The 18,776-nt window shown below is 36.9% G+C and overlaps 1 protein-coding gene across 1 annotated transcript in view; it reads right to left on the bottom strand.

The window, feature by feature from the left end:
* The window catches only part of MLLT10 (MLLT10 histone lysine methyltransferase DOT1L cofactor), a 238,510-nt gene that overhangs the window by 149,860 nt on the left and 69,874 nt on the right, over positions 1-18,776 (bottom strand). Inside the window, 1 exon segment of the mRNA XM_047743592.1 lies at positions 1,083-1,192. Within this exon segment, the coding sequence (XP_047599548.1) occupies positions 1,083-1,192 (110 nt within the window).

Below are 18,776 nucleotides of genomic sequence, written 5' to 3' on the forward strand. Positions count from 1 at the left end.
CCTTTTACACAGAGATTCTATTGGCATATACAAGCCAAAGCCAAAGCCAAAGCCAAACGAGGCCCTTCAAAGTAAGGGATTCCTTTGATGAAATTAATTTATCAAAACTAATGACACTCTGTATTACATGCTAATTAAGCATCCACTAAAAATAATGGCAGAAATCTAATGGATACAGAAAGATGTTCAGGAATGATAAAGTTTCAAAAACACACAACAGTATAAGAAATATAAACCATTTTTTTACAAATACTATATATAAAAATGCACACAAAAAAATCTAAAAGGATCACAAAAGACAAGACTTAGGATAATTTCTGTCATGTATTTTTCCGTTTCCTATATTTTAAATTTTTAAATATAAATATTAATAATCTACATTATAAAACACTAAACACAAAAATATTTGAAACTTAGAACTGATGATACCTTTTCCCCACAGAAATGGTATTAAATGGTAACACTGTATTTTAAGACACACTGGATAAAACAAAAGTCATCTAACACACAAAAGAATGAAGAAATAATATTTATGTACTAATCAATACAAAGATACAGGGTGAAAAAAAGGCAAAGAAAATTAAATTAAGTTTTTAAGAAAAAGCCAACAACAAAAATCCTATCTTGAGGATAGAAAATAATTTGGGAAAGGAAAAGGAGCAAGTAATATTCTCTAACAGGATTATTTTTAAGAAAGGATATTTTATATCATAATAAATGTTATACCAAATAATGATTAATTCAAATTTAATAGAATCTTTATGTTTGAAAGAATATAAAAACCAATAACTCCTAAAGGACAAATCTATGAGAACTTAAATGTCATTTAAATGTTAAAATACTGAATATCTAGGTTAGCAAAAGGTATATAGTTTTCTTTGTTCTCCTATGACTTTAGAACATATTTTAATAATTGTAGTTTACCATTTAGTAATTATACTTTTTTTCAAATCTGATGGGAGGCATATGATTTAAAATTTTTAATGAAGGCCTATAATAAAACAAAATACAAAAAAATCCTTTATAGTTCCCAGCTTTAGAACAATTATATTCGAACATCAATAAAATAATATCTACTGTACCTTATTGTAACGATCATGTGGAACAGATTGTAAAACAATTGGTTCCATTGTAGAAACATTGGCAAACTGTACCTCTGGAATATACAGGGCACAAACCACATGAGCCCAACCTAAAAATAAATAAAAGTAATGTCATTTTCCAGTTTTCAATAAAACTTATTGAAACATAAATAAAATCATTAACTTTCTAAAGAGATCCTTTAAATGCCTATGTTAAGTAAATGTACAACAAAACATGAGCAAATTCTCATTACTGACTGAATATTCAAACCACTACTGATAAAGCACTCAATCATTTCTCCAGAATAGTAACACAAATAAAACATTTTTAAAATTCAATCAAATGCTAACACTGATACTTCTTATAAGAGTACACTAAATAATTCAAATCAATATTATTTCTTGAAAACCACTTTAAAAATAAGATAAAATAAGGGGCATATAGGTGGGTCGGTCAGTTGAGCATCTGACTCTTGATTTGGGCTCAGGTCATCATCTCAGGGTCATGGGATTGAGCCCCACATCAGGTTCCACGCTGGGCATGTAGCCTACCTGGGATTCTCTCTCTCTATCCCTCTGCCCCTATTCCCCCCTTTCAAAACAAAAAAGGAAAATAAAAATAAAAATTTTGATATTTTAATCTTAAATATCAGTCATAAAATTTTAGATTTTGTTAATGTTGATACTTTAAATACTAGTACTAACATTCATTATTTTACTATTTCAATTTATATTTAAAATATTTTAATAATTGATATTAAATATTAAAGCTTAATTTTTTAAAATGTGTGAAGGTATCAAAAAGATGTGCTAATGAGGAATTATTGAGCCAAAACTGGAAAAGATGAAAGTCCAGGGAGGTGAGTACAGCTTTTGGCCACTTTTGCCACCCAAGAGTCATCTGCCTACTTCAGAGAAAACAAGTAAAAAAAGTGAAAGGAGGTTCTGACAAACTCAGAAGGCCAAAAGAACAGGGACATACCTAGGTCCATCAGACAACTGAGGGAAAAGGGGAACTAAGAAGCTCCAACCCCCTTCCACCTTAAACACTGAAGGGCTACAAGCCAGAATAATAAAAAGTACATGGACCCTCAAAGAGACTGCACTAAGGCTTTGATCATCTCAAACTCTGAAACTGGATTCATGTAAGACTAAATTACAAGTGCCCATAGGCACCGGAGAGAAGCAAATATACAGCCTCTCTGAAGGAAAACAATGTAATTTTGACTATAAATAACTACTATTGGTTCATTACCATTTTCAGCAGAATAAAAAGTATGAAACACATGAGAGATAAAACAACATAAATGAAAACCAGCAGAAACAAGAAAATCAAAACAGATCTATATTTTGGAGTTTCAGCCACAGACATTAAAATAAGTATCCTTATTACATTCAAATACATACAACACAAATTGAAAATTTCTTCCAAGAACTGAAAACTGTAACAGTAAACCAAAAATCCCAGATGTAAAAATAAAAATTTGTTAAAAATCAATGGGCAGAGGGCATCTGGGTGGTTCAGTCAGTAAAGCATCTGACTCTTGATTTCAGCTCAGGTCATGACCTCAGGGTCGTAAGATCGAGCCCTCCGTGGAGCCTACTTAAGGTTCTCTCTTCCTCCCACCTTCCCTCCCCCTTGTACACGTGTGCACTCTCTCTCTCTCATTCCTTAAAAAAAAAAAAAAAAAGTGGGGGGGGGGGGCGCCTGGGTGGCTCAGTGGGTTAAGCCTCTGCCTTCAGCTGAGGTCACGGTATCAGGGTTCTGCGACTGAGCCCCAGAGTGGGCTCTTTGCTCAGCAGAGAGCCTGCTTCCCCCTCTCTCTGCCTACTGCTCTGCCTACTTGTGATCTCTCTGTCAAATAAATAAATAAAATCTTTAAAAAAAAAAAAGAAAATGAATGGGTGGGATTAACAGCAATTTAGACATAGATGAAAACAGAGTTAGAGGGCAACAACAAAGTAGGTCAGAAGAAAATATATACAACATTAGCACTTTGGAGTTCCTTCAGGCCAAGGCACAAGGAAAGGAACTGAGGCCAAGCTCAGTACACTCCCAAAGTTCAGATTAGGTGAAACCAAGGCCGTGAAAACTGGCAGGTCAAAGTACCAGAAATGAAAGTTCTTCACATAGAGAACAAACACTCACAGACAGAGATACACAGAGAACACCACTTGAATATGAAAGGAGAGTACATATGAGTGAAGAAATTACCTGAAGCTGGAAAAAGAACCACCCAGAAGAATTAAAGGAAAGAGTATCCGGCAGACAAAAAGAGCCAGAAACATGGCTTGGTCTCCCTAGCCAGACTAGAAAAACTCAACTTACAGGGCACTGGTTATGTGAATACTCAGAATGATCTTGCCTCAGTAGCAGAAATAATTTACCCTTAGACCAAGCACTGCTCTAGACCCAACTAATAAATCATAAGAGCAAGAAGCTGTAAGGATCCTTTTCCAAAGAACCTAACTGTATCTCAGAACAAACCAAAGAAAATTTAAAGGAAGGCAAAAATATCCAGATTTATGTCAGCAAAAATAGTGGAGCTGACAGCTCCAAAAGTACATTCCACCAAGGAAATATCAAAAAACCAAGCAGGACCCGTCAGAACCAACTTTGTTACAACTCCGTTAAAGAGAGTAAAAGGTTTGCAGCAACCAAACACTAATAAGAAAAAGGCAACCTGGGGCGCCTGGGTGACATATTTGTTAAGTGTCTGCCTTCGGCTCAGGTCAAGATCCCGGGGTTATGGGACTAAGCCCTGTGTCAGGCTCCCTTCTCAACCGGAAGCCTGCTTCTCTCCCTCTCCCACTCCCCTTGCTTGTGTTCCCTCTCTCACTGTCTCTCTGTCGAATAAATAAATAAAATATTAAGAAAAAAAAAAAAGAAAGAAAGAAAAGAAAAAGGCAATTTAAAAATGGTAGGAAAACTTTGGAAATTTTTATTTTCCTTTAACCCATGCCCACCTCAGATTCAGCAGAAGTCTTAAAGAGAACTCATGGGGCGCCTAGGTGGCTCAGTGGGTTAAAGCCTCTGCCTTCTGCCCAGGTCATGATCCCAGGGTCCTGGAATCCAGCCCCAAGGTCAGGCTCTCTGCTCAGCAGGGAGTCTGCTTCCCTTCCCCTCTCTCTGCCTGCCTCTCTGCCTACTTGTGATCTCCATCTGTCAAATAAATAAATAAAATCTTAAAAAAAAAAAAAAAGGACAGAAATTGAGTTTCCAATGTGGAACCCTGGTTCTCCATTCCATAGGTTCAGAGAATTAAGTACAGACACAGAAGATATAAAAAAGATCCACAGTAAACAACTGCTTAAACAAAAATAGTAAGAATTCGTTGTAGGGTTTATAATAAAGATAAACATGACAATAACCGCATAAAAGCCAAAAAGAAAGAAATGGAATTATATGATTTTGAGGATCTTATACTACATTGAGAAATAGTATAATAATATCACTTGATGGTAAACTATACTGAGAAAAAGATGTAAACTTTAAGCCCTAGACAATGACTAACACAACATAACAACATTTATGGCTAATAACACAACAAAGTAGAAAAGATAGAATCATAAACATCTCAAAAGAAGACCAAAAAAAGGGAAAGGAAAAAAAAAGAGAGAGAAAGAGAAAAAGAAAGAACAAAAAACAAATGGAGCAAATAAAAAACAACTATTGGGGTCCCTGGCTGGCTCAGTCAGTAGAGCATATGACTCTTGATTTTGGGATTGTAAGTTCAAGCCCCAAGTAGGGTGTAGAGATTACTTTAAAAAATAAAATCTTGGGACGCCTGGCTGGCTCAGTTGGTTGAGCAACTGCCTTCGGCTCGGGTCATGATCCCAGAGTCCCAGATCGAGGCCCGTATCAGGCTCCCAGCTCCACAGGGAGTCTGCTTCTCCCTCTGACCTTCTCCTCTCTCATGCTCTCTCTCAAATAAATAAATAAAATAAGTAAAATCTTCTAAAAAAATAAATAAAATAAAATAAAATAAAATAAAATAAAATCTTGGGGCACCTGGGTGGCTCAGCGGTTAAAGCCTCTGCCTTCAGCTCAGGTCACCATCCCAGGGTCCTGGGATCAAGCCCTGCCAACAGGCTCTTTCCTCAGCGGGGAGCCTTCTTCCCCCTCTCTCTCTGCCTATTTGTGATCTCTGTCAAATAAATAAATAAAAATCTTTAAAAAAAAATAAATAAAAATGAAATAGAATAAAATAAAATCTTAAAAAAATAAAGAACAAGTATCAAGATGACAGATTTAAATCTAACCAATCAATCACATTAAATGTAAATTAACCACCCCAATTAAAAGACACAAATTCGGGCGCCTGGGTGGCTCAGTGGGTTAAGCCGCTGCCTTCGGCTCAGGTCATGATCTCAGGGTCCTGGGATCAAGTCCCGCATCGGGCTCTCTGCTCAGCGGGGAGCCTGCTTTCCTCTCTCTCTCTCTCTGCCTGCCTCTCTACCTACTTGTGATCTCTGTCTGTCAAATAAAATGAATAAAATCTTTAAAAAAAATAAAAGACACAAATTCTTGGAATGAAGATAAACAAATGGACAATAAGCACATGAAAAGATGCTTAATGTCACTAGTCATTAGAGAAATGAAAATAAAAAATAAAATGAAATATCACTTCATATTCACCAGGATGGCTAAAACCAAAAGGACAAACATTATCAAGTATTGATATACATGGGATGTAGAAAAATACAACACCTAATGCAATGTAAGTGGGAATGTAAAACGGTACCTCCACTTTGGGAAACAGACTGGCAATTTCTAAAACGGGTAACAGAGTTAACACATGACCCAGGAATTACACTCCCAAGAATAATCTGAAGAATGAAAACCTATTTCCACACACAAAAATATCGGAAACAAATGTCCACAGCAGTACTATTTGTTCATAGCAGTATTATTCAAAATAGCCAAGTGAAAACAACCCAAATATCCATCAACTGGAAAACATGGTATACCAATACACTGGAATATCATTTAGCACTTAAAACAAATGAATTACTTAGACATGTTGCAACATGGACAAATCTGGAAAATAGTACACGAAGTTAAAGAACCCAATCACAAAAGACCACATATTCTATGATTCTAGTTATACAAATGTCCAGAATAGGGCAAATGGACACAGAATAGGTTAATAGTTGCCAAGGTAGAAGTGTTTAGGGGAAATAGGAGTGAATGCTAATAATGGTAACAATATGTCTTTTTAGCTTCATGAAAATGTTCTAAAACTGACTGTGAGGATGGCTGCATAAGTTTTTGAGTATTTTAAAAAACATTAAATTGTATACTTTAAATAGATCAATTGTATGATATATAAATAAAGCTGTTATATGAAAAATTAACAATTAAAAAACTCAATTTTTTAAATGGGCAAAAGATTTTTGAACACAGACATCACCAACGAAAATAAAAGAACGGCAAATAACCACGTGAAGAAGAGCTCAAACTTACTATTCATTAATGAAATGAAAATTAAAAGCAGACAGATACCACTCCGCACCTATTAGAATGGCAAAAACTAGAAAGAGTGACCATACCAAGTGTTGAGGATGTAGAGAAACTGGAACTCTCATATGCTGCTGATGGGAATGCAGAATGTTATAACCACTTTAAAAACCAGTTTGTCAGCTCCTTAAAGAATTAAACATGCACTTATCATTATAAACTAGCCATTTATTTCACACCTAAGTATTTATCCAAGACCAAAAAAGATAATGATTATAGAAAATATGTACTTAAATGTTAATAGTAGCTTAATTTGCAACACCTAAAAAATATAAACAGTAAACTGCTATATCCATACAAAGGAAAAACAGTGAACAAAAAAAGGAATAAACTACTAATGAGTGTAACAACAAAAATAGTCTCAAAATATTTACACTCATGGAAATTAGCAAGACAAAAATATTGTCTGTGTATACTATATATACATTCGAGTGTCTAAATACACATGCAAACATACACATATATATTCCACTTAAATAAAACACTAGAAAAATACAAATTAATCTATAGTAATGGAAAGCAGATGAATGGTTACCTGGGACAAGGCTGGGGAGAGGAGGGCTGGTATAGATACGGTACAAAAGAGTAAGAAAAAAGTTTTCAGAGTGATGGATATGTTCACTGCCTTAAATATGCTGATGATTTCATGGGTACATACATAAGTCAGAATTTAACAAGTTGTTCACTTTAAATATATACAATATACTGAATGTCAATCACGTCTGAATAAAGTTGTTTTAAGTATTTTTTTAAAGACCAAAAATCCTAAAAGGGATCCCAATCCAAATTTCAATTTATATTAAATGTTAGTCATTTATACACAACAGTCAAGGCAGAGACTGAGAGGGACAGAGTCCATTTAAAAAAAAAAAAAAAAAAAGGCCATACTACCATTTCCTGCGTGTAAGAGACACACTTTTTTTTTTTTAATTTATTCATTTGACAGACAGATCACAAGTAGGCAGAGAGGCAGGCAGAGAGAGAGGAGGAGGAGGCAGGCTCCCTGCCGAGCAGAGAGCCTGATGCGGGGCTCGATCCCAAGACCCTGGGATCATGACCTGAGCCGAAGGCAGAGGCTTTAACCACTGAGCCACCCAGGCGCCCTGTAAGAGACACACTTTTAATAAAGACTGGTAAGTTTAAAGCAAATAAAGCAAATGGGTGGGAAAATTATATATGATCCTAACAGTAAGAATATGAAGGCTGAAGTGATTATTTTGATGTCATATAACACTATAAAACAAAAACTACACAGCTAAAAAGGGACATTTCCTACTGATAAAAGAATAATTCATCAGAAGATCCAACCATAAGAAGAGTATCTACATCTAATAATGACACCTTAAAAAAGCAACACCTGACATTATTAAGAAACACACATCATAACAGATATTTAACACACCATACCAGGAACTAACAGATGAATTAGATCCTTCCCAAATATCAGTAAAGACATAAAAGAGGTTGGAATGCCTGGGTAGCTCAATCAGTTAAGCATCTGACTCTTGATTTTGGCTCAGATCTTGATCTCAGGGTCGTGGAATCGAGCCCCCAGTTGGACTCCATGCTCACTGGGGAGTCTGCATGAAATCCTCCCTTCCCCTTTGACCCCACACCTCCCTCTAAAATAAACAATCTAAACAAAACATATGGGGCACTTGAGTGGCTCAGTCATTAAGCATCTGCCTTTGGTGTAGGTAATGATCCCAGGGTCCTGGGATGGAGGCCCACATCAGGCTCCCTGCTTGGCAGGAAGCCTGCTTTCCCTTTCCCACTCCCCATACTTGTGTTTCTGCTCTTGCTGTCTCTCTCTCTCTCTCTCTGTCAAGTAAATAAATAAAATCTTTAAAAATCTTTAAAAAGGCCTCCTGGGTGGCCCAGTGGGTTAAATCCTCTGCCTTTGGCTCAGGTCATGGTCTCAGGGTCCTGAGATGGAGCCCCACATCCTGCTCTCTGCTCAGCGGGGAGCCTGCTTCCCCCCCCACCCCCCACCTGCCTCTCTGCCTACTTGTGATCTCTCTGTCAAATAAATAAATAAAAAGATCTTTTTTTAAAAAGACCTATAAAAGAGCTCAAGAGTATCAGCTACCTTGATCTGACATTTTTTTTAAATATTTTATTTATTTATTTGTTGAGAGAGAGAGCACAAGCAGGGGGAGCAGAGCAGTGAGAACCAGGCTCCCACTGAGCATGGAGCCCGATCCGGGACTGAATCCCAGGATCCTGAGATCATGACCTGAGCTGAAGGCTGTCACTTAACCAACTGAACCACCCAGGCACCCCGATCTCAAATTTATAGAATACTATCTATATCCAACAACAGAATAGACGTTCTTTTTCAAAGGCATATGGTACAGTCAACACAAACTGTATGCTAAGCCCTAAAATAAGTCTCAATGAATTCTAAAGGACTAAATCCTCTATAGAGTGTAATCAGTGACCACAATGAAATTGAATTAGCAACCAATAATAGATACCTAGAAAAAAAGACCCAATAAATGCAAAATAATATACTCCTAAATAATTTAAAAGTCAAAAACAAAGTCACAAGGGAAATTGGAAAACATTTTGAACTGAATGGCAGTAAGTATACAACATACAAAATTTTGTGACATGCTGCAAAAGTGGTGCTAGCAGGGCAACTTACATCTTTATATTCTTGTATTATAAAAGAAGATCTAAATTCAAAGACCTAATATGCTACCATAACAAGTTAAAAAAGAAGAGCAAAATATACACAAAGTAATTAAAAGAAAATAGTAAAGATAAGAGGAGAAATCTATAAAATAGAAAACAGGGAGACAACTTTAAAAATCAATGAAGCCAGGCGCCTGGGTGGCTCAGTGGGTTAAGCCTCTGCCTTCGGCTCAGGTCATGATCTCAGGGTCCTGGGATCAAGTCCCGCATCGGGCTCTCTGCTAGGCAGGGAGCCTGCTTCCTCCTCTCTCTCTCTCTCTCTCTCTGTCTCTCTCTGCCTGCCTCTCTGCCTACTTGTGATCTCTCTCTGTCAAATGAATAAATTCTTTAAAAGAAATAAAAATAAAAATAAAATCAATGAAGCCAAATGTTTTCTTAAAAGAGTAAACAAAACTAACAAGTTCTCTAAGTACTGGTCAAGGAAAAAACAAAAAACTGAGAATGCAAATCACTAGTATCAACAATAAAAATGAGGTTATCACTACCGACACTATTGATCCAACAAACATTAACAGGATAATAATACTACAAACAACACTATTCCGACAAATTCAACAAGTTACATGAAGTAGTCTACTTCTTGACACAAGAACAACATAGGAGCATCTCCACACCTACTTTTCAAAAATAAATTTATCAAGCAAATTCCCAGAAAGGTTTCACTCTAACACCAGAAGGTTTCACTGATAAATTCTATCAAATATTCAAATAAAAAATAACACCTTTTACATAAATTTAATCATCTTTTAAAAATCAGCCCTTACACAAGAAATCTGACAAAACCATTACAACTTCTAAAGAAACAGAGAATTAAAGTACATGATACCAATAAGATGTCTGTCAGGAGTTGTAAAAATGAATTCAGTTCCCTAAGAGTTTCACAGGGTTCATAAAGAAAGTAAAAGCAGGGGCGCCTGGGTGGTTCAGTGGGTTGAGGCCTCTGCCTTCGGCTCGGGTCGTGATCCTGTGTCCTGGGATCGAGCCCCGCATCGGGCTCTCTGCTCAGCAGGGAGCCTGCTTCCCCCTCTCTCTGCCTGCCTCTCTGCCTACTTGTGATCTCTGTCAAATAAATAAATAAATCTTTAAAAAAATTTAAAAAAAAAAGAAAGTAAAAAGCATTTATTAATAGAGGGGTTAGAACAGAATGATAAAAAGTTATCTATGAGAAACCTCTACACATCTATTAAAATGACCAAACTCCAGACCACTGACAACAAATGCTGGGAAGGATGAGAAGGAACAGGAACTCTCATTCACTGCTAATGGGAGTGCAAATATGTAGTCACTTTGAAAACATTTTGGCAGTTTCTTTAAAAAACTAAACATACTCTTACCATATGATCAAGGGTGTATTCCTTATTGTTTCTCTATCCAAAAGAAATAAAAACTTATATCCAGACAAAAACCTGCACATGGATGTTTATATAGCAGCTTTATTCATGACTGCCAAAACTCAAAAGCAACCAAGATGTCCTCCTATAGGTGAATACATAAATAAAGTGTGGTACAGTACATCCAGACAAACCAGAAACCAGCACAAACAATAAATGAGCTGTCAACCTATAAAAAGACACAGAGGAAACTTAAGTGAAAGAAATTAATCTGAAAGGCTACATACTGTATGATTACAGCTATATATAGGACATTCCAGAAAATGCAAAACTATGGGGAAAGAAAAAAAAAATTGGTGGTTGCCAGGAATTAGAAGAGAGGGAGGGATGAATAGGCAGAACAGAGAGGATTTTTAGGGCAGTGAAAATGATGCCCTAAATTGTATGATAAAATAATTACAACAGTGATTTTTTTTTAAGATTTTATTTATTTATTTGACAGACAGAGATTACAAGTAGGCAGAGAGGCAGGGAGAGAGAGAGGAGGAAGCAGGCTCCCTGCTGAGCAGAGAGCCCAATGCGGGGCTCGATCCCAGGACCCAGGGATCATGACCTGAGCTGAAGGCAGAGGCTTTAACCCACTGAGCCACCCAGGCGCCCCAATACTCTGTGATATTTTAGGTCACTATAAATTTGTCCAAACATACAAAATGTACAACACCAAGAAAGAACCCTAAAGCAAATAACAGACTTTAGATGATATAAGGTTCATCAATAATAACAAATGTTCCAATCTGGTAAAGATGTTGATAATGAAGAGACTATGTATGTGTAGGAACAAAGGGTATACAGAAACCCAACTTCTGCTCAATACTGCTGGGAACCTAAAACTGCTCTAAAAAATAAAGTGTATTATTTAAAAAGTAATCCAAAAGAAGGTAAGAATGAAGAGAAAAGTAACATAAAAGTAAAAAGACTGGCGCCTGGGTGGCTCAGTCCATCAAGCGTCTGCCTTCAGCTCAGGTCATGATCTCAGAGTCCTGGAATTAAGCCCCATATCAGCTCCCAGCTCAGTGGGGTCTGCTTCTCCTGCTGCCTCTGCCCCCAACTCAAGATCTCTCTCTCTCTCTCTCTCTCAAAAAAATAAAATCTTTTAAAAAAGTAAAAGGACAAATAGAAAACATTTAGTAAGATTTAAATCCAAATCCAAATATACACAGACACACAGAAATGAAGACAGGCACACACCTATACACATACATTAAATGTAATACACAGACAAAAACGTTGGACTGGTAAAGAGCAACTATTTACCAGCTAACAAGAGAATTCATAAAACTTAAAACTAAAAGAATATACACCATTTGAAAACAAAAGCTAGTAGAAACCTAACACAGTTATGTTAATATCAGCTGAAACACACTTTGAGTGGTATTCTACAATGATAAGAAATCAAATTCATGGGGCACCTCGGTGGCTCAGTGGGTTAAAACCTCTGCCTTCGGCTCAGCTAATGATCCCAGAGTCCTGGGATTCAGCCCCACATCGGGCTATCTGCTCAGCAGGGAGCCTGCTTCCCTTCTTCTCTCTCTGCCTGCCTCTCTGCCTACTTGTGATCTCTGTCAAATAAATAAAATTTTCAAAATAAGAAAAAAGAAAGAAATTGAATTTAGGGTTGCCAGGGGGAGGGGAGTAGGGAGAGGTTGGTTGGGTTATGGACATTGGGGAGGGTATATGTTACGGTGAGTTCTGTGAAGTATGTAAGCCTGACGATTCACAGACCTGTACCTCTGGGGCAAATAGTACATTATATGTTATTTTAAAAAAAAAAGAAATCCAATTCATAAAGAAAAAATACAGTAATTCTAAATGTGCATGCACCTAATAACATCATCAAAATACATAAGGCAAAAACTGAGACTACATAATGACAATGTGAAATATTAACATATCTTCAGTAAATGACAAAATAAGCATTCAACGTAACTGCAAGGTTATAGATGATCATAACAATGCAAATATCAAATACAACCTTATGGATATATATAAAACACTGCAATAATCCAAGACTACAGATTATAAACCACATATACAATTCCTTTAAAAACTGACCATATCAAGCCATAAACCAAGTCTCATTTAAAATCCCATAGGACGGGGGCACCTGGGTGGCTCAGTGGGTTAAGCCGCTGCCTTCGGTCAGGTCATGATCTCAGGGTCCTGGGATCGAGTCCCGCATCGGGCTCTCTGCTCAGCAGGGAGCCTGCTTCCCTCTCTCTCTCTCTCTCTGCCTGCCTCTCTGTCTACTTGTGATCTCTCGCTGTCAAATAAATAAATAAAATCTTTAAAAAAATAAAATAAAATAAAATCCCATAGGACTGAAATCAAAGACAATGTATTCTGCCAAGATTAAATTTAAAACTGATAATAAAAAGAGAAATCCTCATGTATTTGGAAATTAAACAAACCTCTTAATTATGAAAGGGTCAAAGTAGTAATTAAAAAAGAAGTTTAGGGAATCCTGGTGGCTCAGTGGGTTAAACCTCTGCCTTGGGCTCAGGTCATGATCTCAGGATCCTGGGATCAGGGCATCAGGATCTCTGCTCAGCAGGGAGCCTACTCCCCCCAGACTGCCTCTCTGCCTACATGTGATCTCTCTCTGTCAAATAAATAAAATCTTTTTTTTTTCTAAAGATTTTATTTATTTATTTGACAGAGAGAGAGAACACAAGTAGGCAGAGAGGCAGGCAGAGAGACAGGAGGAAGCAGGCTCCCTGCTGAGCAGAGAGCCCGATGCGGGACTCAATCCCAGGACTCCGAGATCATGACCTGAGCCGAAGGCAGCGGCTTAACCCACTGAGCCACCCAGGTGCCCCTAAATAAAATCTTTTTAAAGAGGAAGTTTAATTTTAATGAAAATTATATCTAAGTTAGAGGGTAAGTTAAATTTCTCTCCAGAAACACACAATTTGAAAAGTATACACTGGAAAGCCTGCAAATTAATGACCTAAATAAATTTCCATCTTAAAATTTTAGAAGACAGCCAAATACAACTCCCAAGAAAGCAGAAGGAAATAAAAATGTATTTGGAAATTCTTATCTTCTGGGGTGGTTTTTGTTTGGAGGGGGGGCTGATAGTCGCTCTTCTAAATGGGTGTGCACTGATGTCACTGTGGTTTTAATTTGCATTTCTGTGTTGATTGGTGATGTTGAACATCTTTTCATGTGCCTGTTGGTCATCTGCATATCATCTTTGGAGCAATGTTTATCCATGCTCTATGCCCATTTTTAATCAGTTATTTGATATTTCTGTTGTTGAGTACTAAGAGTTCTTTATATATTATCTCCCATTCCATTGCCTTTTCAATCTACTGACTGGGTTCTGTGATGCACAAAAGTTTGTAAGCTTGTGTGGTCCCACTTGTCTATTTTTTCTTTTTCTATTTTTATCTTTTCTTCTTTTCTGGCCTATGTATTTGGTATCATATCCAAGAATTCACTTCCAAGCCCAAAGTCGTGAAGCTTTCTCCATGTTTTCTTCTAGAAATTTCGTAATTTTGAGTCTTATGTACCTAAATCTTTGATCTACAATGAGTTAGTATTTGTATATGGTGTAAGATCAGAGTTCAAGTTCATTCTTTGGCATGTGGATACCCCATTTTCCCAACACTATTTGTTGAAGAACCTGTCCTAACAACTAATTTTACATGTTGATTTTGTATTCTGCAACTCTGCTTTTTTTAGTGCTAAGAGTTTTTCTGTGGAATCTTTAAGGTTTGCGACAAATACAATCATATCATCTGCAAACAAAGATAATTTCACCTCTTCCTTTTCAGACTAGGTGTTTTCAATGTCCTTTTCTTCCCTAAGTACTCTAAGACTCCAATTAACATGTTGAGCAGTCATGAAGAAAGCAGGCATTCTTGCCATATTCCCTGTCTTAGAGGGAAAGTTTTGTCATTAACTACTGAGAATGATATTAGCTATGGGTTTTTCATATGGCCTCTGTATATATGTTAAGGTAGTTTCCATCCATCCAAGTTTGATAGGTGCATTTATCATGAATGGGTGTTGCTGCATCAATGGAAATTAAATGATCATGTGGGTTTTGTCCTTCATTCTGATAATATGGTGTATTACACACTGATTGAGTTTCATATGCTTAACTATTACATTCCAGCAATAAATCAATCATATACGATCCTTTTAAGGTGCTGCTGAATTCAGTTTGCTAGCATTTTGCTGAGGACTTTTACATCCATATTTATCAGGGATACTGGTCTATAGTTTTCTTATAAAGCCTTTGTCTGGTTTTTGTTCTCAGAATAAGCTTGACCTCATAAAATGAGCTTCAGTGACCCCTCTTCAATATTTTTGGAAGAGTTTCCAGAGAATCAGTTCTCTGGGGAAGCCATCTGATTCTGGACTTTTCTTTACTGGGTTTTTAAATACTGACTCAATCTCCTTACTAGTTGTTGGTCTGTTCAGATTTTTATTTCCTCATGACTCAATCCGGGTAGGTTGTGTGTTTCTAGGACTTTATCCATTCTTCTAGGTTATTCAACTGTTATCAAATTATTAAATTCTCTAATAATCCTTTTTATTTCTGTGGCATCAGCTGTAATGTGCCCCCTTTCCATTTCTAATTTTAATCATTTCTATACTTTTTTTTCTTAGTTTTGCTAACAGTGTGGAATATAAAAAATAAATAAAACATGAATAAAGCAAAAAGAAAAAAAAAGCAGAATCAGATCTATAAACACGGAGAACTAACGGCTGCCAGAGGAAAAGAGAGAAAATGGGTAAAAGGGAGTAGGAGATACAGGCTTCCAGTTATGGAATGAATAATTCACAAGAATAAAGCATAGGGAATATGGTCAGTTATGGTGAAAGTAGCTAACACTCACGATGAGTACAGCATAACTTACAGAGAAGTTGAATCACTATGTTGTACACACTGAAACTAATGTTACACTGTATGTCAACTATACTTAATAAAATAAATGACACCCATGCTATGAAAAAAATCAGCTAACAATTTTGTTCCTTTTTTTCAAAAAACAACCCTTAATTTCACTGATTTTTTTTTCCTATTGATTTTCTATTCTCTATTCTATTTATCTCCCTTCTAATCTTTTATTTCCTTCCTTCAGTTTGCTTTGTGCTTTTTCTTTTTTATCTAGTTTTCTGAGAAGTTAAATCAAGTTGTTGATTTAAGATCTTTAAATCATAGCCAAGAGGAGGGCAAAGTTGCATAAGGTACAAAAAGGGAACAAATGTTCTAAGATTAATTATGGAGGGGAGCCCGGGTGGCACAGTAAGTTGGGCATCCAACTCTTCATTTCGGCTCGGGTCATGATCTCAAGGTCATGAGACCGAGGCCTGTGTTGGGCTCGCACTTAGCATGGACTCTGCTTCAGATTCTCTCTCCCTCACTCTCTGCCTGCCACCCCCCACACACTCTCTCTCTCAAATAAATAAATCTTTTTAAAAAATTAATTATGGAAGGGTTGGCAGGGGTAGGTTCACTTAGTTCTGTAAACAATTTGGAGAGGCAAATCTGCCTTTAAATGGGCAGGGTAATGGGCAGCATAACCAAATGGAATGAGAAAGTGGAGTTTAGATATCCATGTTGGGTTTTTTGCTTCTATAGTGTCTTTTTTAAATTGAAATATAGTTGACACATAATGTATACATAGTTTTAAGTATACAACATAGTGATTCCACAAGTCTATACCAAATGTCCTTGATAAGTTCATGTACCTATCACACAAGCAGATGATGTGGCAAGGAACTAGATATTTATGAATCCAGAGTTCAAGAGAAAAGAAAAGGTTAGATATAGAAGTTTGGGTGCTATCCATGTATACACCACAGATGTTATTAAAAGCCATAATACTCAGTAAGTTCATTCCAGAAGTAAGTGCAGAAGGCCTATACTCTGAAGCACTCTAATATTTAGAGGTCAATGTCTGCAAGAGCAGAGTGTGGAAAAATACAAGGGGCAATCAATAAGGTCGAAGAAGAGTGCTGTCCCAGCAACAAAATGAAGTATTCAAGAAAGAATGATCAAAATTGTCAAATGTTGCTAAAGATGAACTAACATGGGACTTGAGAACTGATTCATCCACATGGAGATCACTGATTACTTTACCAAGAACAGGCCTTGGTTGGGGCGCCTGGGTGGCTCCGTCGTTAAACATCTGCCTTTGGCTCAGATCATGATCCCAGGGTCCTGGGATTGAGCCCCGCATGGGTTTCCCCCACTCAGTGAGAAGCTTGCTTCTCCCTCTCCCACTCCCCCTGCTGTGTTTCCTCTCTCGCTCTCTGTCAAATAAATAAAATCTTAAAAAAAAAAAAAAGAATACAACTAGTTCTTTTATGTTTTTCTTTTCATTTTATTTTTAATTCTAATATAGAGCTTACTATGCAATAGGCCTTACTCTACACGCTTCACATACCTTATTAAACTCTCATAACCCAGTAGAGTATACAATATTAAACACATTTCACATACTTGGGAGAAAACTGTAATAAAGAAATGACAATTCTAAAATTTATATGTAAGAATGATGTTCCAAGACTACTCAAGTTTCACCTGAAGAATAACAAAGGGGCTCTTACCCTCTTACCCTCCCCAACTTGGAGCTCTTACTCTCCTTGACTATGAAGTTGATTTTCAACACAACAGCCACAGTGACCATGTTTAAAAAAAAAAAAAAACAAAAAAAAACACGCCTTTTTAATCAAGTCATCCCTCAGCTCAAATCACCCCAATGGTTTAGGAACTTATCCTATGTAACACCAAGTTATTACAGTGACTTTGCAAACCCTACAAGACCTATGTCCACCCCATCTTCCAATTCATTAATCTTGGGTCTCTTTTCAAATGTCTTCTTTTTTTTTAGATTTTATTTATTTATTTGACAGAGAGAGATCACAAGTAGACAGAGAAGCAAACAGAGAGAGAGAGAGAGAGGAGGAAGCAGGCTCCTTGCCCAGCAGAGAGCCTGATGCGGGACTTGATCCCAGGACCCCGAGATCATGACCTGACCCGAAGGCAGAGGCTTAACCCACTGAGCCACCCAGGTGCCCCCAAATGTCATTTCTTCAGTGGAGTCTTCCCCAATCACTTTAAATTTTCAAACGCACATTTCAGATTTCGCTCTGCATCCTCTTCTTTACTTTTCTCCATAATACATGGTAAACTGTATTTTTTTTTTTAAAGATTTTATTTATTTATTTGTCATAGAGAGAGAAGCGAGAGTGAGCACAGGCAGAGGCAGAGGGAGAAGCAGGCTCCCTGCCAAGCAAGGAGCCCGATGTGGGACTCGATCCCAGGACGCTGGGATCATGACCTGAGCCGAAGGCAGCTGCTTAACCAACTGAGCCACCCAGGCGTCCCGGTAAACTGTATTTTATTTAAACTGTACATTTTATTTACCTATTTCATTTATTATCCAACTTGCCCCTTCCAAAATGTAAGTAAACCCTATTGGTCTGTTTTGTTCACTGCTACCTAGAACACTGCACATAGGAGGCAAAACAATAAATATTTGTTTAAAGAATGTCAATTTTCCATAAGCTAATCCACAAATTTAAGAAAAGTATCATCAAAATGCCAAAGGGATTTTTAAAAATTAAACAGCCTGATAATATCATCAGTGATATCTTGTGGATTTTTTTTGTATTCCCGGATATGACAACATGAGCAGTAGACTTAACCTCTATGGTACTTTTTCCCAAAATCCATCAACCCAAGCTAATTATGAGAAAATACCAGGTGAACCCAGATTGGGGGGCACTGAACATGTACCTAGCCAGTATTGCTCAAGAGTGCTAAGGCAATGAAAAACAAGACTGAGAAATTCTTACAAACAGAAGAGGCATAGAAACATGGCAATTAAATGCAAAAGAACATTAAGGGGGAAAAAATGGTTAAAAAAAAAATCTGGTAGGAAAAACTCCAGCAATTCATACACAGCAATCCAAAAATGTACCTTGAGGAATTTACCAAGAGAAAACTGAGGTAAGAATATGAAGGAATACTTCACATAAAGGAAATATAAATTATCTTTTAAGCATACGAAAAGTTGATAAACTCTCACAATAACAAATACAAGTTAAAGCAACATTGACATAATT

This window comes from Lutra lutra, chromosome 8 (genome assembly GCF_902655055.1).
Source record: "Lutra lutra chromosome 8, mLutLut1.2, whole genome shotgun sequence".
NCBI classification, from domain to species: Eukaryota; Metazoa; Chordata; class Mammalia; order Carnivora; family Mustelidae; genus Lutra; species Lutra lutra.